Raw genomic sequence first — 20,878 nt, 5'->3', positions numbered from 1 at the left:
GTGGCCTTTTATGAAATAATGTGGGTTATTAAGAAATAATATTTCATCATAATCAATATAGGTCCTCATGAAGGAGGAATGCTACATTCATCATGGCGCAACATTCTATATTATGGAGACCTGGCCATGAGGTGTACATTATACACAAACAAACATTATGCCTGTATTGTCAAATGGGGTATGGACAGAGCACACGAAACGTTACCGCTTCGGAGCCACTTTTAGCAATTTTAGGTTTCATTTTTGACATGAAGACGGATAAAAAACGGTATAATAGTGACAGGTTGCTAGCCTACAGTATACCTTAACCAATATATTTTTTTTTTTACCTTAATAAAGAGGCGTAAGAATGAGAAGAATAAGGGCGGTAAACCAGTGTACAGTGTTAATGCTTTCGGGTTTGCTTGTTCGATAGTATTCTGGGCCCCCATCGATCAAGCTTCCTCTCCCTTACGAATCTTGAATGTATATTTAAAGCTCCTAACGGGGCATAGGTGGTTCTTCTTCAGCACATACCACAGATCTAATCGCTCTAAACGCTAGATCGAAGTCTTCTTCAGCCTAGCAATACCGTTGTCCTATCTTTTAATTTGTATGCCAGTGATATGCTCTAAAACAGCAGCTTTCATCTTAATTTCAGTGAACACGATTTAACATTTATCAGAAACATGTTAAACAGCAATAGAAATAGATAGTTATCTTTTGATTGCTTTCATAGGAGTTCACTTTTTTCTAAGCCCAAACTCACAAACTGTATTAAGTAAACTGCAATTCAATAGAATCTGACAATCCTGTAGACACTTCCAGCCCACTAATATAAACACCGGGCTGCCTAAGTCTTTGTGATGTGACTATTATTCTTTTTTGATTCCTTTTAGATCATAATTGCAACAAAAGGTACATATATAATCAAGTGTGCCCACGATAGGGTGTCTTAAATATGTAGAAAATTGTCAGATTCTAATGAATTGTACTTTAGGTACATACTGAAACTTCGAACTCGAAAGTTTATTGTCTATTTGATTCTAAATCTTTCATTATTCCAGATGGGGGAATTCACAGCAGACATATTGTTGGATGACGTGCAGTCGCTGATCAACTCGACTCCCAACAAGCCGGACAACGTGTTGACTTGGCTTTAGGTCCCCTCCCCCGCGGCCGGGCCCGGTTGAGGCTCAGCGCTGAACACACGGATTACCAGATGTATATGATGTACATTTCAGACATTAAGTATTTGCGTGTATGAGTTGACGTGGAATTTTGTCGTGTGTGTTTTTTTGGTGCAGTACTCGCGTTTGGTACAGGTATGCCTCTCACATGTAAGTAATACAGTATTGTTTGTTGAAGTCTTTGCATTTATCAAAACGAGTTAGGTTATTGTATCTATCCTAATTTACAATGATTAATTGACGCCCTATGTTGTACCTAATCAATGTTTTTGAACAGTGAAAGGGCATTCAATACCTAACTTACCTGTAAGTAGCATTATAATTATTTGCTTCCTACATGTTATCAACTTCAACGTTAAGTATTATAGCTTGCATAGTATCGGTTTTGATTTAGATAAAAAGTAGAGCTATGACAAAAATGCCAAGTAGTTAGGTACCCGTAAGTGGTAGGCCATGACTGTAATGCTGGCTAGTCACTATTTAGAAGTCTACTTACTTATTACTAGTAACTCGCGCGCGGCTAACGACGTTTCGGGTCTAAATAATGGCAATCATTATTTTTTCGATGCAAGCCCTCTTTCTTTTTAGAAAGAAGCAGTTTTGCAATACTAACTTATAGTAAGCTAGGTTTCCAATAATCTTTAGCTTTAAGACTAATGGAAATCCTATCCTTTCTTTGACTATTGGGAATAAATTAATTGAATAATTTTGCATGGATAACTATGTCTACATACTAATTATTAAAATTGTGATAACATCTCGATGGAACAGTGCCTTGTTGTGCCTTTATTAAAATATATTTATTGTGGTTTGTAACTAAGTTAAAAAATATATTTACATCTACAGTTTGTATGGTCAAGCTGTTAAATTTATGATAATGTTATGTAATTGGACAGAATTGAACTACTTATACAGTAGGAAGTATCGTGATTGTCTTCCTGCTTACACCGTCCTTGTGTTATGTCGAGATTATAAAACTTATAAATACGCATAAGTATCTAGTTATGATAGATGTAAACTTAGTCTAATTGTGAACTAGATAATAATGCTGGCAAAATTACAATATACACTGTTAAAAGTTAAATTTAATTAAGATTTTATACTATGTGTATGGGTGCAGCTAGCTAATTAACATTAGGGAAAATTTTAATTGAATGTCTATGTTATGACATAAGGTGTGCTTCCACGCGGCTAGTGCTTTCAGCTCCAAGGGACACGTCCACTCTCGTGCCAACTCAGATTGTTATTGAAAATATAACTAACTGTTAACTGACTATTAAAAGTCTTCTAACGTACTACTTAACTATTTTTCTAGGTATCTTATCTATTGAAGTTTTGTCAGAACTCTCTCAAAATTGTTTAAGCCCACCTAGTCTTTAGATGTTTTGTATGAAATTTATTAATATAGCTAGGTCGATTGAAATTACGATAGTAAAATTAGGTCTTTAATATGAATGCTACATTGAAAACTTTGCCATATTAGTAACGTACTATTATTATTCTTATAAGACTTAATGTTATCTTCATTTTCGATAAGCATCTGTGTAAGTATTATAATTAGACGTAACGGTGCTGGGTTTATGGTACATTTAATTTTGTATTCTGTAGATCCATAATTGTTGTATTTGATTTTATATTCGTCTCGTATTATTTAATCATCGTCCTCCAAACTACGACTCTCGTCATATTCTTCGGTTCATTATTCTGTATTCGCTTTTCCATTTAGTATGTTTTAATGCTCTTCGACAGAGCTAAATGAAACAATAGACAGTGGTATCGTTTAATATTTTATCGTGGTCTGTGTCCGCTTCAACCTGCGGGCACTTCGGGAAACATTCCATATTGCTAACCGTCGCTGCGCCGGCGACGGCGGCGGCGCCCGCGCCCCCCTTGCCGGCACTGCTTATACGAACAGAATAATATTCAGAATTTCATACGTTTATTTCTTAAGTAGGTGTATCCGTTATAATTGTAAACATATCTTCAAGCTGACAACAGATGCAAGTTTTCTCTGTAGTTTGTTATAACATAAGGTACGTGTATCAATGTTACGACAATGAAATTAGTTATTAGGAAAATAATTTACAATCATTTCATTGTAGATAATTCGATATTCTTTAATTCGATATTCTTATATGAATTAAATAAATATTTGTTTTAATACAATTTTTTTTTAATTTACAATTACTTATCTTGATATGGGCAATGGGTGGAGTCACAGTTCACTTCTGATCACCTGTGAAAAAGTAAGCAGTGCTTAGAAAGTTTTACCTTGATCCCATAAACGTGATAAATAGATATTATTATAGTGAAACAAATACATACATATCGTTACGAACCCAATACCCAAGCTTCAAAAGCGCCTCATCTGTGAAAATATTGTAAAGCATAACCAACTTGAACTTTACATGCTGAAAATATTGCATAACTGGTACCTATTATATGCAAGTGTTAGTAGTAGAATTAGCAATTAGAATTAGCTACACGCAAGTAGGTACATAGTTGCATTTTACAAATAGCTATTTTAATACTACGCAGTCGCACTGCCGTACCAATGGGGAATAATGTTCAAGCATTTATTATTTTTAACATGAAACTACCGTAAGACACGCATATTAAATATATTGACCCGGATAACTCACGTCTTAAAACGAGTTTAGCCCGACATGTTTCGGGCTAATCCGTAGCCCTTCCTCCCTTCATTATCAGGGTCAATATATTTAACATTTATTATTTGTTCAAATATATCTTTATTGTTTGCAAAACGAGATGTGAAAGCATTAAAAAAATACGAACATTTGGACGTTATAAATTGAAACGACGACCATGGAAATACTAAACATAGTATTTTTTCTAGAAAGAGATGGAATGCAAAACTTATTCGCTTGAGAATTACCTACGTAATAAATCCCTATTAATTGTGTTCTAACAAAACTTACCTACTTGTATATCTAATCTACCTACTGTAGACTATTCAATGGATTTAGTCAGTATTATTAGGTACTTAGTCGCGAACCGGGATTGTTGAGCCCCTTGCTACTGTCCGTACTTTGGCCGTGTAATGCTATTCTGGTTTATAAATGTCAATATTTACTACGATTATGTATAAATCGGCTAAATTATAAATAGTGATGTGGCTCAATCACGGTTCGCGATGGTAGGTACTTACATGCATTCAGGAAAAATAAGGTCGTGGCTGCATAGTAATTAGTAGTTAGGTAGGTACCTAATAGATATTAAGTATGCAATAATGGACACTATATCTTTACACTTGAAAAGAAAATAATGTATGTAACACAATTGCCGGCGTTTGACCAGGTCTAACGTCATTATCCTCCCACAATTTGACTTTATTCTCGCAACAATTAGATTCTAATTGCTTTGCCAATTTATTTCAAAATATTTATATGGAGGGCTTCAGGAGGAGGTTAGACATGGGGGGAGGGGGGGAGCAGAGTCTTACGGCGGGGTCCTTGAAGCGGTCATCCTGCGGCAGCTCGCGGGTGGCGGTCAGCTGCCGGTAGTACTCCACGGACAGTTTGGGCGTGCGCGGGCGCGCCGGGTCCGTGATGTCCACGTGGTAGAAGCCGAAGCGCTCGCTGCAGTTACGAACATACCGATGAAATGACGTTCAATGCAGAGTATAACGTCAGGTTTAGCTTTCCGCAGGTGATTCAAATAAGTAGATACTGGTTGAAGGGGTCAAAGGTCTCTCAGCTTGTACAGATTTTTCGTAAAGTTTCCAATAACTAGGTAAACTTAACACAGCAAAATCAATCAAGAAGGCAAATTGTACACAACTACGGATTCGCGATTGCGTTTAGGTACAAGTACTTAGATATAATATAAATTGTGAAAATAGCCCTCATGTTTTTGTACCATGTAAAAAATTATCACCTTCGCCACGTTACTTACGTGATGTTAACGTTGTGTTACGTTAGGTAACGCATGTTAAGATATTTTGGTACATGAAATACTTATATGTAATTGAGTGGGTAACTTACGAAAATCCAGCTCTCCATTCAAAGTTGTCCATCAGAGTCCACGCAGTGTATCCCAGCACCTTCACGCCATCCTCGTAGATGACGTTCAAAATTTCAGTCAGGTAGTCCTATACAATAGACCAATTAAGTACTTCATAATGTTGTTCAAATCAGCTTGTTCAAAATGACTAAACTTACGTTGAAGTACTTAATGCGTCCGTAGTCTTCCAAAGTGCCGAGGTCTGAGAAACCGTTCTCGGTGATGTAGATGGGTGGGTCATTGTAAGAGCTCTTGCACCAACGCAGCAGATTCGCAAAGCCGGTGGGGACGACCTAGATGTTTTCCATTACTTGTTAAATGACAACCATCATAAAACGAGGGACAGATCAAAAAGAGTTTACTATTGTTTTTAATAAAGCATATGATAAGTAGATAGGCAAATCAATAGTAGCTTACCCTAAGCCATTCTGACGCGGAATCTCCACCAACTTCCATGGTAGTGACAGCTCCAATATCCTTAAGCCAGGATGGTGACTTTGCCAACGGATCCACACCGGGCCCTGTTATCAAATGGGTTGTGTAGTGGTTGATGCCCAAGAAATCAGAAGTACCCTTTATTCTCTGGGTCCAATAGTCATCGAATTGCTCCAGACGAGATTTTGGCAGGCCTTCGGCTAAGCTTTGCTGGGCCACGTTTTCAATCATGACTGCAGGGTATCCACCTTGTTCAGTGAAAATAGGGTGGGCAAACCAACCGAACTGTAAAAAAAAGTTGAGTTATGTATTTGTCTACCTTTCTAGCGCAGTATGAACTTGGTCATTACATTATAAATTTGAAATACTCAAATAGTTTAAAATAGGGGTGGAAGAGAAGGTGTCATGGGCGAAAATAAGCACTATGATGTGATGAAGCCCTGGTTGTTACTGTGTTAATATTTATTTGGGAATAACCAGTAGGTGCGATTTTACTTTGATGTACCTAATAAACTTAGGTAAGTAGGTACATATCAAATACTAACCAACAATAAAGATACCACTGTTCGTTATTTAAAATTCCTTAATATTAATTGGTTTGGTGGTCTAAAAATGGCACCACATTTTTAACAACCGTTATATTAAAGACACGAGAAAAATAATAATAATGGTTCTTGAAAAGATGATTAAAGCAATTACTTTGAAAATTTCATTTAAGTATACTCACCTTGAACTGATTGGCAACTTCTGCAAGCGTAACTTGCTCAACATTTGCAGGATCACTGGGCTCGTACCAGATAGAGTTGATGGAGATCATAATCCTCCCGTTTTGTGTAGGTCTGTACGTCTCGTTATACAAATGGTAGGACTCAGCATGCGCTTTGAGGAGCGTATCACTGCAGAGATAGCAGCCGACGCCGTGGCTATCGATTGCCGGGGCCTTTTTCAAGTCACCATAAGCGTCTTCGCAGATTTCGTAGGGCTCGTTGAAGGTGATCCAGGATTTGATCTTGCCACCGAATTCCTTGAAGCAGAGGTCGGAGTAGTCGCGGAAGTAGTCGATCATTTTCGGGTTGGCCCAGCCACCGAGGTCTTGAAGTGTTTGCGGCAGGTCCCAGTGAAACAGTGTAACCTAAAAATAATCAATAGATAGCATGGTTTTAAATTGTTTGTTTGTTTGTTTGTTTATACTCTTTATTGTACAAAAAGGAAAAACAAAAAGGTTACATAAATAAAAGTTGTGTTAAGTACAAAGGCGGACTTATCCCTGCAGGGATCTCTGCCAGTCAACCTTTGAGTGGCAATTTTAAATTGATATGAATAATAAGTTTAAATCAAAGTATTGTCATGTTTTAGTTAATATGTAGGTTACCTATACTTAATAGGTAATCGTTCCAATTGAGATCCTGTTGTTGACGCCAATAAAAATAAAAGATAACTTTTTATCCTGTTTCCAGGGGAGGAATCAAAACTACTTATGACAAGAAAATTGTCAAAGTCAGCTCTTTTATATTACCAGCGGTTCAATGTTCTTCTCAGCCAGAGCGTCGAGCAGATCGTGGTAGTACCGTACTCCATCGGGGTTAATGTGGTCGACACGGCCGGTGGGCAGCAGCCGCGACCACGATAAGGAGAACCGGTAGAAGTCTACGCCGAGGTACGAGAGCTCTTCCACATCTTCGCGATACCTGCGTATGGCAGTAGAGACAGAACACAATACAATGCCAGTTTTTTGAGACAGGATATTTTCATGTGTTAGAGACTAATTTCAATTGCTACTGAAATTACAGTAAGTATAGATCATTTATTTATATAGTTCAACACTAAATCTGATGGATGTCAAACAATTTTAATGCAATTTGAAAGGAAATAAATAAAAGGCTGACTTTTTAAAAATTAAAGCCATGTTCATAATTTTTTAAGTAACCCATTTGTAATATTTAAGAAGCACAATACCTATCTTTTTTGTCTTTAACATTTTATTTTCCTATAAACAGATAGAGGTGAAGGTCGGTTTTGGATGAAGAATCGGTACGAGTTGCGTTTAGGCATAAAATTTTCTACTTCTGTTGCGTTTCTAGGTGAGCTACTTACAGTGAGCGCTTAAAGGTGTTCATTTGCGTTGCAAAAAAGGCAGAGCAGCAAATTTAATTGTACCCATCAACATTGCTACTTAGGTAAACATCTCAAGACGACAGCGTTCAATATAGACGTCATTAATCTAATAATATATATGCTATAATATATGCTTTGCAATCACTCGATTCCCTCGGGATGTCTGTTACTTTTAGCATACCTATTCGATCTGTTTAAGTGGGCTTCAGTAATAAATAACAAACATGGCAAAGATGCGATTAACTGCGATCTGTTGCATCCGAAGACATACCTACCTAACTCACGCTTTTCTCACTCGTCGCTTTAAGATAAGTGTCTTTCTTGGTCTGGGTTGTCTAACAAGAACTTTCACAACACGCCTCTGGCGTATTACCCGTAGGTATATTACCTGTTGTAGGAGTCACATGCGATGTCCCCGTTGGTACCGTCCGCGATCATTTCAGGCCTTGTGTGCGACAGGCGGTCCCAGACATTCTCCGATTTGCCTGAAAATTATCAAGATTTAAAGACTTTCAACATGAAACTACGGTGAGATTCACTCATAGTGTAAGGACTATTCGCACTAGTTCCTTTGGTACAAGGTTGTCACGTGGTAGTGTCCGGGAAAGTTTTTAGAGTAAAGAAGAAGGCAGGAACAGGGCAGACAGTAATATTTATTTAAGATAATAATAAAAAGGCACCTGCGAAGAAACAGACGCGGTCTTAAGTATCTAAAAGGTATACTTTGACACTGTATCAACAATTATAAGAATGCATAGTTAATCAACTTACGTTTCCTTGCCCAGTTCTTTATTTAAGTATATAATTCAATGGCACTGAAGTCCAGTAGTATTACAATCTAATGAACTTAAGGAACTTCACAAATGCACTGTACAATTATTTGAAACTGGATAACTACTGAATAAGGATAAATCCTTCCTTCGTATAGGAGTAATAAATTATAAACTAGTTATGTTGTTTTAGGAGATTTATAGGATCTGGGATAAAAGACAGGTATCTGTTCAGCTCGGAGGCTCTGAATAGAATGGCTACTTGACGTAAATCGAACAGGCGTGGAATTAGAAAAGTAAATTTGAATTTAAATGTTATTTTTTCGAATTTGTGCTAAACCAGACAGTACAAAGAGTTAGGAAGAAACGAGCTATATGACACCTCGTTACAAGGTACTACAAATACATACACTCGAAAAACTTAAGCCTCCTTCGGGCAGTCAACTAAAAAAGAGAATTATTAGTATGAAAGAAAAGGATCTACTTAAAGGAACCATGCAAATAATCTGAAATAACGGATCTCACTACTAAGATTTTAACAATTGCTGCGACGTGGTGGGGGCGGAGTCGCCAATCTGCCTGTATTTGAAACCCTAAACCTACTTTCAGATATTCTGCGGTGGTGGAGTGGACTGATTATATTAGGCTTTAAAAAACGCCTCTCGCGTCTCGTTAAGTGACGAAGAAAACTTCAACAAGTTGAAATGATTTTCTTAAAAGTGGTTGTGAGATTTCTTTGTATTGTACAGTCCCCAGCACCAATATCTGACGTAACAAAGCGTGCATAAATATTTCATTGTCAGATACGCTTCGGATGCCGGAACTATTTGAAAACATTTTGTAACAATTATCATGTAGAAGCCAGTAAGCCGAGAAGTTCTGATAAGGAAATGGCGATGGATTGGACACACGCTTCGAGGGTCGAATGATCACCTGCCCAAGCAGGGTCTCCGTTGGCAATCTACTGGCAGAAGACGGCCAGGACGTCCTCGGACCACGTGGAGGCGATCAGTTGAGAAGGAGGCTGGCTCAATTGATCTCGGCTGGGAAGAGCTGGAAGAAGCCGCGCAAGACCGAGCCAAATGGAAAACTCTTCTACGAGCCTAGTCCCTAGTGAGGGATATCAGGATCACATCATCATCATCATCATCATCATCATGTAGAATGATTTAGGATTTTTGTTTTTTTATCGCCGAATCGGCTTAATTACCGCATATCTCTATCGTATCGGAATAAGTGCTTAAAAACGAAAGAAACCGACGATAATTGTAGTTTTTTTTTCACATTTAGTAACTGCGGAAATACTACCTACTTAAGATAGGAACTTTAGAATTAAGCATACCTACTTTAGTACTTATTTTGACATACGAACTCCTGCTCGTTTATATAAGTAAAAGACATAAAAGGAATTTGTACAATGATAAATAATACTTAAATATCTACTTTTTGTTTATCATGGATGATAAAATTGATCGAGTGTACGTATGACATTTCGCCACTTAATAAAGACGACAACTGGCTTAAGTCGTACACAAGTAAACAAGTGGAATGAGATAACAATAAGATATAAGGTTGGCATACAAACTGCCTACAATTTTCAACAGTTCCAAGAAAACGTACATTACACATTTTTTTAAATATTCATTATTTTTTACCCGACTGCCCGAAGGAGGGTTATGTTTTTCGAGCGTATGTATGTATGTATGTATGTATGAGGGTATGTATGTCCATTTCTTTGTTCCTCGCTGCAGCCTAAACGGCTGGACGAATTTTAACATACCTATGAGTGATAGGAGGTATCATTGGATTCGTCATAACTGTCGGAGTGACATAGGGTAGGTATATAATATTTCAATATGGCGTCTGCGAAAAAAATATGGCGGAGGAATAAAAAAAAATGTTGTATTGTAACAATAAAATATGGGTCTCAAATGAAAGCTAATAACAATAATTAGCCCGTTCTAAATATATATGGGTTATAAGACTTTTAATCTACCATTTTCACTGAAATATCAAAAAAGTATAATAGCTCCGGTTTGCTCTTTTCGATACGAGTATAAAAGTATCCTAAATTAATCATGTTTAGTGAAGCTTTTTTTTTTTTTTTTTACCACATCGGGCCATGGAGCAAGGTCATTGATATGGACGTCCGCAAAGTAACGCCTTAATCAATCAATTACACAATTTTTATGTAGCCGATACAATATTTGGAAGAACACGTGTGTACATTAAGGTAATTAGCTTGATACGATTTGACCTAATCATTCATACTAAACTGTTTACTAAAGTTTAGCTGAAAACTACGATCGATCCGCGAGCGCGTATCACACTTTAGGCTCATCTAGAGCAAAGGGCAATATGCACAACACATGATGTACCTACTTCTTTCATCTTTAGGCTTCAAAGTCAAAGTCAAAATATCTTTATTCAATTTAGGCTATACCTAACAAGCACTTATGAATGTCAAAAAAAACCTACCACCGGTTCGGAAAAACCTCCGTTGAGAAGAATCCGGCAAGAAACTCAACGAGGTTTGTTTTACTTTTTGGTACTTGCTTTCCACCAGAGATGTAGAACGTTGCGACTGTTTCCACTAGAGATGTGCGAGGTAGCTGAGCAGTACGAGTATACGTAGCGAGGGCGTGTAGCGAGCTGTTTCGCATAAGCGAGTGGGGTGCGGTGAGGCGGGAGCGGAAGGCGCGCGCCACAGCAGGGCTACTACGATACTCGAAACTCGAAGTTCGTGTCGTGCGGTCCCTCTGATAAGTATTCTATTTAATACGAGAGCGAGAGGGACGGTACGCTACGAACTTCGAGTTACGAGTTTCGTAGTAGCCCAGTAGGGCCGCTACTAATGACTGAGTACAGACCTAGGTACTTCGCAACACATCCCTCGCAACACATTCCTCGCACACATCCTTCGGAATTTTATGTATACCTACAAAAACCTCACTCCGCTGAGCAGTTTCCATTAGAGCTGCGCTGAGCAAGGATAGGTAAATGAAGTGTTTCTTTTGATTCATGACAAACAGTTCCTCGCAATGCATCCTCGCACATCTTTGGCGGTAACGCAGGCTTACGATCTACTTACCGCTGACATTCCAGGCGCCCTCTATCTGGTGCGACGCCGTGGCCACTCCAAAAGTGAAGCCCTCCGGGAATTTCGAGTAATGAGCCACTCCCCTATAAAAATAAGTTATAAGGTAAGAAGATTGGCTAATTAGGGTTATGTTGTTGTGTTATTGGGACTAGAATATGTAAGCTATCTGTTATGCGTGAATGAGTTCCGGGAGCATTTAATTTGTAATTAATTTAGAGCTGAGCCTAACAATTTGTAATAAAAAATTTTTTGTGCAATCAAAATTAAATTAGGTAGATTAGGAAAAATAAACATACTTAACTCTACCTTTTTTTAACCATTTTAAAATATTAGTTTAGTTTATCAGTCCTTAGTTTGATTGTCGTTATAATAATCTATCTCATCTATCTATCTATGAATAGAAAATTAAACAGGTATTTAACAATAAACCTAAAACTCTTAGGTACTTTACTTTGGCTTAATAAAAGTTGTCTGTATTTCGAGATACCTATTCAACTTTTTTTTAAACTTCGGTAGTTGTGGTACCTTTAGTCAGGTTTTGTTTGTAGTCACAATTGTAAGAGTTTTAGAGTCTAACATACCATGAAGTGTTACCTAGTAAAATAAACTTTAAGCCGTATTTCTTTTCTGAAACTTCGTTACCGGGTACCTTATGTAGTTGCTATCTCTAAGTTTAAAACAAGCTGATTAATATTCAACTTTAAATAGGTACTTATCGTGGCGTTGCATTTCACATGGATACATTCTATTGTTAGTTTTTGGTTATAAAATTAGGGTCGATAACCTAACTAATTCTCTTCCGGACTGGTGGGTAAATGTAGCAACTAAGTAAACAGGTATCTAAATTTTCTTTCAAAGCAGATTCATTAACGTTGAGCATATTGCAAGTGATGGAAAACTTTCTTAAATGAATTCGCGGAAATTATTGAACGTGTTGCATTTTCCAAATTGAGAAATGACGAGAAAATATCGCAATGGGCTCGTCTTACGAGTAGGTATGACTCAGGAGCATGCAGAAAATACTGGGTGGGTAATTGTTACGTCACACTGATTAGTAAGGCTATGTGACGTTGGTTAAATCTAAATGTCTTGGTCAAGGCTGCTTTAATATGATAGATGAACGAAATCTTATTATTCTTAGTACCTGTAGTCTATTAGTTACCGATTGGGAATAAATAGATATGTCTATTTTAGTTGTTTGTCATAATTAAGTAAGTAGATATAGATAGTGGTAATCGCCAAGAATTAAATCAAAACTGTAAGAAAGTCCGGCTCAAAAACAACTGATAACCTATGATTCCGTATAGTAACTCCCATATTAACTAGAGGTGGTTATTTATCTTTGTTTTTTGAAATTGGCATCAAACCTAGATATGGCTGCGGATCCGGGATAAGAGTTCGTACCCCAGCTGATTGAAATAGTTTAAAAGAGAGCAGATAACGTAGACACTTCAATGATATGGCGACATGACTCTTTTGTGTCTCATTATTATTAACATCATTAACATCTATGAACCTTATTATCAATACTTCAGAAATAAGATAGAAATGCAATGTAGAGCTGAAAATAAGTCATTTACAACGAGAACTTGTTGCTATTTCGGAATTCAAAACGCTCGATGATTGATCTCTAGCGATAAGGATTGCGTGTTTGTATTATGCGACTTGTAACTCGGCGAAGTTGAGGTTTTATGCAATCGCCTATCGACCATTAACACAAATTAAAACAACAAGTTTATTAAGTTAATGAGGTGTACTTACAGTTGGCATAGCGCCAATATTCCGACGAAGGTAGTCAACGCCATAGTTTCGTGTGGCGATGCCGGTCCCCAGAGTGGTACTGCGGCGCCGCGGCAATGTTAACCAGCCTCTTTGGCCGAGCCCCACTGGTAACGGTAATCTTAAGTGTCAGATTATATTAGAACATCTTATTCAGATAACGTCAATATTTTCAATACGTTTACAACGAAGTTTATTTCTTTGTAGGTACTTTTATTGGTGAGCCGTTATCGTTCTTATGTTCTGAGATGATACACCGGCAAGTAACGAAAATATTGCCTTAGGTATATAAGCGTAGGTGAAACGGCGAAGAAACAATTATTTTGATAATTCGATTAAATGAAGGTTGGAGTAAGAGCTCTCTTTTAACTAACATCTCAACGAGTATACGATACCATGATATTATTATAGTTTTATATTTGCCTACTGAAAAACAACTTTTTTGATGAATGAATGTGAATCTTAATGTCAAAGCAAATAAAACACTTAAACCTGGTTGAATGATTTCATTGTTCCACCGTATTTTAAGTTACACCTGTGGTCTGGACTGATGTCACGTGCGACTTAATATCCTCAAGTCCTTTTTGAGTGAAACGTCCTTCTCAAGCAATAGGTATGTTTGAAGGTGGATCATTGTTATTGTTTTGTTTGCTACCTAATTACACGCACGGTACGGTTCTGGGGTTCTGGTACACTTTCTGGTTCTGTTAGCATCGTATATTGTAGGAAACGTTTTGTTCAAAAATGTTAGAACCTTGACCGGTCCAGTAAGCTCAGGGATCCAAAATAACAGGATTTGACTTAATATTAAGATGCCGATTCTCTGTTCGGGTGTGCACCATCATTGATCCGTGTCGTAGTTTCCAAGATGATGGTCTACGCTTCTTCGAGGAGTCCCTGCATGACACACAGATAGTCGACGGAAGTGGCGAGAGAGTGCGCGAGCAGGATCCCGCGTGTGAGAACCTCGCGGACTTTCCACACGTCCCTTGAGGCGCATGGACGAAAGATAAACGTGATCGCGCGCCGCCCGATGTGGCCTGGGGAGAACCGCCATGGCTGCTCCAGCCACCAACTGACAACACAAACCAATTACTTCGCAGTAGTTCCTTTGGCAGTACAAAAAAGGAGATTATTAATATGAAAAGAAAGGAACTACTGCGAGTAATCCACAAAAACAAAGCCAAAATAATAAGATAGATAGTTTTTTCCTATGCGCTGGACAAGAGTTGAACCCCACCTTTTCGCTATTTGTGTCAATTTAGACCAATTTTGCACGGCTGGAATACAACTATTAATACTACACATAATAAGAATATCGAGTAAACAACAGTGTCTTTTAAATTGAGTGTAGATAATTGACAACAATTCGGGTAAGTGTGGATAGATGTAGAGTCAACGGCATAAATAAGTGATCACTTTCGTACCTTGTCATTTTAACGTCATGTTAGAAGTCATACGAAATTGTATAACAGCTGAAAGCGACAAGGACAAAAGTGATCACTTATTTATGACGTTGACTTTGACTACATGAATTGGCTATTTCTTTATGGTCAAGCTCCCGCTACAGTCACTGCGATGCTCGGTTTAGGATAAAGTTAAGTTTACATTTACAGATTTCAAAACGGTATTTTACTGAAATGATGTTGACTGATTATTGTGACATTGATTGATATGACGGTGGTCTCGAGATGACATTGACTAACATGAAAACAAAACATACAGAAAGTGTCAGAAATAGTCAAAATAACGGCAGTAAAAAGGAAAAATCCTGTAAAACCTACATCAATAAAATAAGGATGTTGGTGTTAAAGTTGTTTGTTAGTGTGGAAAAAGATTGTAAGGTCAACGAACTGGTTCAGTTCAACAACTTGACCTAAATACGCGTCGTCGAAAAATTACGATAAATATGAATTTTTGGATAAAAAAAACAAAGTGATTTCTTTATAAAAAAAAAACACATGATTATGTGAACTTTCATAATATTCTACAGCCACTATTGGCGTATCCTGGTCGCTTGGATTTTGGGATTGGATTGAATTTTTTTCAGGTAAGTTGTTTGGGGCCGGCCTTCAGGTAAGTGGTCTAGTATGTCGGATAACCAAGAGATGCGGGTTCGACTCCCGTCCGGCGCCCTCAAAAGTTAATTCACAATAAGTATAATGATGACATTAAATACAAGTAGCCCAAGTCCACCAGTATGTGACTAGTTCATCACCCACATCATAATTTCACAACCATAGCCGTGTTAGGGCTTAGATTTCCAGACTTTTCTAATTGATTGTGCTATAAGAGCCAAACCTTCATACCAAATTTCGAAGTTTCTAGGACAAACGGAAGTACCATAGGTTTTTCGGTTACGGCGATATGTACGGAAACATTTACAACATTCATCATTCATTTCCAACAGCCTATGTTCAACAGTGGACGTCCTACGGCTGAGTGAGATGATGATAATGATCATTTATTTCATTCAATATCTACAGACTTATTTTAAGGTCTTTATCTTTTGATTGACAGCGTTTACTAAGAAGTTTGATTTTTTTCACTGCTTGAAGGAGTATTCGACATGTTTCTGAGAAAAAAGTTTCTTGACAGACGGATAGACATACAGACAGACAGACGGACAACAAAGTAATCTAGATAAGACAAGAGTGCCGTTTTTTTTCGAGGCACGGAACCTAATAAACATTGTCTTATTAGGAAAAAAACCGGCCAAGAGCGTGTCGGACACGCCCGAAATAGGGTTCCGTAGCCATTACAAAAAAAATAAATAGTTAATTGTTGAAAAAATAAGTAAAGTAATTGTAAAAAAAATTAGTAAGGTAACGGCGCCTGCCTATTACCGGGGGTATCGAAATCGGCGGCAATATAAAATACACATTTATAATAAAACCGATCGATTTCTTAAAAAAAAATATTTTACACGATAAAAGCTTTTTTAGTCGACTCACGGATCTATGAGCGCTAGTGTATGTGAATGAATCAAAGATCTCGCAATTCGTGATTTTCCGAAACAGCACCGAAGGAAGAGGATTTGCCATACTAACGCGTGACACCACATACAATGACTCGAATCTTATTTAGTGTTTTACATAATAGTTATGGCAATTGAACTAATTTTATGGTTTTTAAATGGCTTTTTATAGTTTTTTGTACGAGTTCTGAATACTTTTTGTATATTTTTTGGCCTGTAACTACGAATAAAATGGAAAATAAAATACAGCGGCGATAGGCACCATTTTTAACTGTTGATTGTAATGCCGTGGTAAGCCACGGTAATAATTATAGTGGTGATTTTGGTTCTTCATGCTTTATTTTTGGTACAAATGATCGTTTATGTAATTTGCTACAGTTATTAGATGTATTCACGCTTTTAAAAAAACTATTTCCGTGGTATGACAAGTATTAACAAACTCTTAACTTTTAGCAAAAACTTCAATACTGAATTTGTAGTTTCTATAGAAACCGTTATTTTGCCGAGTTGTTTAAATGTTACGATAAAAAATTTTACAGGGTGGATTTCGACGAGGGACCTTTGCGGAGATATTGCATCGTTTAAGTGATACACAGTCGATTTATAATGTTTAGAAACTTAAACAAAGTAAAAAAAAATACAAAATTCACTCATTTTTAACTATGGTGATAACCCTATATTGCATTTGCACATAACGGCAAGATGGCTAGATTAAGGAATCGCCGTCGGGAACACTCGGGATATTACGTTTATTTCCGAGAGTTGTTGTCATCGTACTTATGTAAAAACTACACATAAAAGTCAAATAAATCAAATAAAATGCAAAAATACGAATATCAGTTACTTTATTACAATTTTTACATACGGTATTTTCTTACCAGTTATGTACTTTTGGTTATATGCCAAGGTTGTAATAAATATTTTTGATTTGTAATGCAAACACAACTCTATCCTATTTTATACCGTACCGTAGGGTACCGTAAGTGTAGATTTTCTTGATAAAGTTGTGACTTTTACTCGGCATACGTACATCACATTATTACTGGTGGCATACGTATAAAAAATACAATGGGCTGATAACATTATTTGAATCATATTTTAGTTTTTTTTAGTTTTCTCAAAAAAAAATTGGTGTACAATATACAGAGCCAAAGCCATTATTATTTTTGAATCCCTCTGTATTAAGTGCCAAATCATGAGTCGGGTTCCTTTTTTGCCGATGGTAGAAAATTGCTGTTTTTTATACCCTCGGTAATAGAAGCTGAATTCGCCAGCTGAATTCAGCCTATCCATTACCACGGTAATAGAAGATTAGGGTATTTTGATTTCAATAATTATTTTATCAAATACTAATAAATAAAACGAGCCTAAAAAGTTACGACACTGATAAACGCTCTTAAATTAAAAAAAATCTCGTTTGTTGTATCCGGCGTCAAGACCACTGTATTTGCGCTTCTTGACAACTTCGGCCGCCTCGGCCGCTGCGCCGGCCCCGTGTATTAAATGAGATGGGGCTAGAGTGTCCACGCAGGTTGCGTCCCACACCAGCACCCAACCCATTTTCCACGGTATTAGGGACATTCCGTCCGGTCTCTTGCATCCTCATCCCGTGCGATGCCGACTGGTTCGAGCACCACCGGCACGTTGCGCTAGCAAGAGACCGGCGGATAATGTCGTGTAGGGCGGCGTGTCGCGAAAAGCGGCCAGCACATTTTGCTCATGTTAGTAATTTTAATTTGTATAAAAATTAAGACAAATAAGGTTGGAACCGACCTCAGATAAAGACTTTCAAATGTGAAATAAGTGATGATGAGCACGAAGACCGGATACAGGAGCGGCATGACGATGAACAGGCACAGCAGCAGCGTGCCGATGATCTTGAGGAAGGTAGGGAAGGGCGCCCCGTACCGCCACAGTGCGCACACGTCGCCCGCGAACTCGCGCGCCAGCACCCGCACGCGGCCCAGCCGCGACGCCGAACGCAGCTGCGAGCGCATGCATGGTTAACAGCGTTAAGTCACGATGACGCGTGCCGTGGTTCTTATTACAATATCATTAATGTCTAATTTTTTTAAAATCACGCGTCTTCGTTGATAACACTAGGTATACATACAACTAAAAATATGAAATTCTTATATAAAACTGAACATCACTAAGCAAAACAAAAAAAAACAAAGAATTAATTAAAACAGGACAAACATAAGAAGAGATTATTCGAGCGTTTCAACCGCCTCATTTTTCTTGTCACTTTTCTGTTAAACTGGCCATGGCTGTTAGAAACACAATAACTCTAAGAAATAGTAAAAACGACATCAAAATCTACAGCCAATGAGCCAATGATATCGCGTATGAATTCGCCACTAGAGGCGCTAGTGTAGCGTGAGGTCTCCGAAATGTCAAATCTCATAGTTTTTGGGTAAGCTACGCGGGTTTATTTATAATTAGAATAATTTTGTCAATATTTTGCAATATCTGAAATTAATTATGGCAAATATGCGTTCCGGGGCAATGAATGTCTGTGTTTTGAGACAGTTTTGTCTTTCAGAAACATTTTTCCTCCCTTTTTTCCGAACAAAACGGGGACTATGCAACACTGTGGCATGCTCGATATTTTTATGGTACGGTTTTAAGGTGTATTAAATATGATTTTAATCTAAACTTTGTTTTCACACCCGTAAAAACAGACTTTGAAAGCCATAATTAAAACCCTCACGCAACAGTGCGCCATCTAGTGAGACAAAAAACGATAGCCCTCATTCGTAAAAAATGACAACAGAAAAATGAGGCGGTTGAAACGCTCAAATAATCGCCCACATTTTCAAAAGGTTGTTTTTTTTGATCAAGTGTTCTAGGATTTTTTCGCTGCCTTATTTCTGCATATATTAGGTATATGAGTTTCAATGGGCTTTCTTGAATATAAGCGATACTCTGTGTCTATTGCCTAGACTAGATACACTTACAAAATGATATAACTACATAGTTGAAGAAGGTTGAAACTCTCAAAAGTATGACTACATGACTTACAAATAGCGTTATGCATAGGAAGTTCAATGTAAACTATTTTGCCTTAGATATTAGGTATAATCATCACCATTCATCATCATCATTCCAGCCTATATACGTCCCACTGCAGGGCACTCAGAACAAGAGGGGTGGAAGATATTATAATAAATAAGCTTTATATTTACTCTATTTATTTGATGTAGGTCGTGGGGCCTGGCGTAATATATAAAACATGTTATTCATGATTTTTATTTGAACTAATGTCTCAAATACGTATTAGACCGCGATTCTACTTTTATTTACATAACTATTGTAGCCTGGAAATCGTCTTACTTGAACCATGAATGACTTATTAGCCCGGCGGTACGGTTTCATGCTGAATGCTTTGGCGCCTACGTCCAGCTTGCTGTTCCCTCCAGGACCTCATGCTATAGCATTATGCTTAGATATGGGTGGGGTGGGTGTAGAAGGATATGTTGAAAGCATTGTTGTGTTGTGACGTTTGACGTAATCTTTTGTCAAAATTGTCAAATTACATGCTTGTTGTTGTTTTTGTTTTTTTTTTGACGTAGGTATTAACAAAACCGACCAGTGCTTAACTACATTATGCCAACAATATGTTAGATTATTTTATTGTGCTAATAGGTTTGTTTCGATTTATGTTTGTCTATGGTTTGTCTTTTTCTGTTCTATGTCAAGGAAACGTTATTTATAAAAGTCATGTCAAAGTTGTGCTGATCTTTTATTCGCAAGATTATTTCTAATATTAAAAGGTTATGGGTTTAAAATGAAATAACAATGCGATAATCGGTCGGAAAATGGCTCAGAAAAAATAGTCGGAGTATTTTGTAATTTTCAGGTAAAATAAATTGATAAAAATTGAAACGGTAAAACAAAAGAATGGCTTCCATGGTAATGCCCCAACTTGACGAAAAGCAAAATTTTTCAAATTGGAAATTTAGAATTAAAATATTATTAGAAGAAAAAGGCATTGCAACAATTTTAAAGGATGATCCTCCAAAAGATAAGGAAAAATTTCTACTTCAAGATGCGAAAGCAAAATCCACGATCGTACAATATGTATCCGACAAATATCTGGACATTATTAAAAAGGCCGAAACGAGCAAAGAAATGATTTCAAAGTTAGAAGAAATATTTGAACGGAAAAGCGTATTTAATAAGTTACACCTCAAGAAGAAACTACTATCATTAAAATGTACGGGTAACTTACAAGATCATTTTTTAAAATTTGACTTGATCCTTAGCGAGATGGAAGCTGCGGGCTGTAAGCTGGACGAAAGTGACAAGGTAGCTCATTTATTACTTACTTTACCAGATTCATATGAAACAGTTATTACTACTCTAGAGACTATGAGCGTAGACAAAGAATTAAGTCAAGACTTTGTAAAAGCCCGACTATTAGATGCCGAACTTAAAAATAGCGGCAAAGAAACAATGCCTGAGGTGACATTCATGGCCTGCTTTAAGTGTGGCAAAAGAGGCCACA

At 37.3% G+C, this 20,878-nt stretch overlaps 2 protein-coding genes across 6 annotated transcripts in view; one reads left to right on the top strand and one right to left on the bottom strand.

Annotated features, from left to right (window-relative positions):
* The window catches only part of yki (Transcriptional coactivator yki), a 41,390-nt gene extending 38,055 nt beyond the window's left edge, over positions 1-3,335 (top strand). For all 3 annotated transcript variants that reach the window (XM_074101943.1, XM_074101942.1, XM_074101941.1), the window contains one exon: positions 1,047-3,335. In XM_074101943.1, the coding sequence (XP_073958044.1) occupies positions 1,047-1,142 (96 nt within the window). In that variant the 3' untranslated portion in view covers positions 1,143-3,335. The remainder of the gene's footprint in view (positions 1-1,046) is intronic.
* LOC141438187 (myrosinase 1-like) lies at positions 3,261-19,861 on the bottom strand. Of its 3 annotated transcripts, none has more exons than XM_074101940.1 (11): positions 19,705-19,861; positions 18,142-18,353; positions 11,604-11,695; positions 8,131-8,227; positions 7,144-7,315; positions 6,355-6,759; positions 5,610-5,912; positions 5,351-5,485; positions 5,174-5,280; positions 4,633-4,768; positions 3,261-3,405 (listed from the first exon to the last, which is right to left on the bottom strand). In XM_074101940.1, exons 1-11 carry the CDS (start codon positions 19,744-19,746, stop codon positions 3,385-3,387), a joined length of 1,722 nt encoding a protein of 573 aa, XP_073958041.1. In that variant the 5' UTR covers positions 19,747-19,861; the 3' UTR covers positions 3,261-3,384. The 3 variants fall into 3 exon arrangements, with proteins under 3 accessions (XP_073958041.1, XP_073958040.1, XP_073958039.1); XM_074101939.1 differs by lacking the exons at positions 18,142-18,353; positions 19,705-19,861 and adding exons at positions 3,495-3,537; positions 13,374-13,506; XM_074101938.1 differs by lacking the exons at positions 18,142-18,353; positions 19,705-19,861 and adding an exon at positions 13,374-13,507.
* Between the last annotated feature and the right edge of the window lie 1,017 nt (positions 19,862-20,878).

Source organism: Choristoneura fumiferana, chromosome 18 (assembly GCF_025370935.1).
Source record: "Choristoneura fumiferana chromosome 18, NRCan_CFum_1, whole genome shotgun sequence".
NCBI classification, from domain to species: Eukaryota; Metazoa; Arthropoda; class Insecta; order Lepidoptera; family Tortricidae; genus Choristoneura; species Choristoneura fumiferana.
This window is presented reverse-complemented; position numbering and strand designations above follow the sequence as displayed.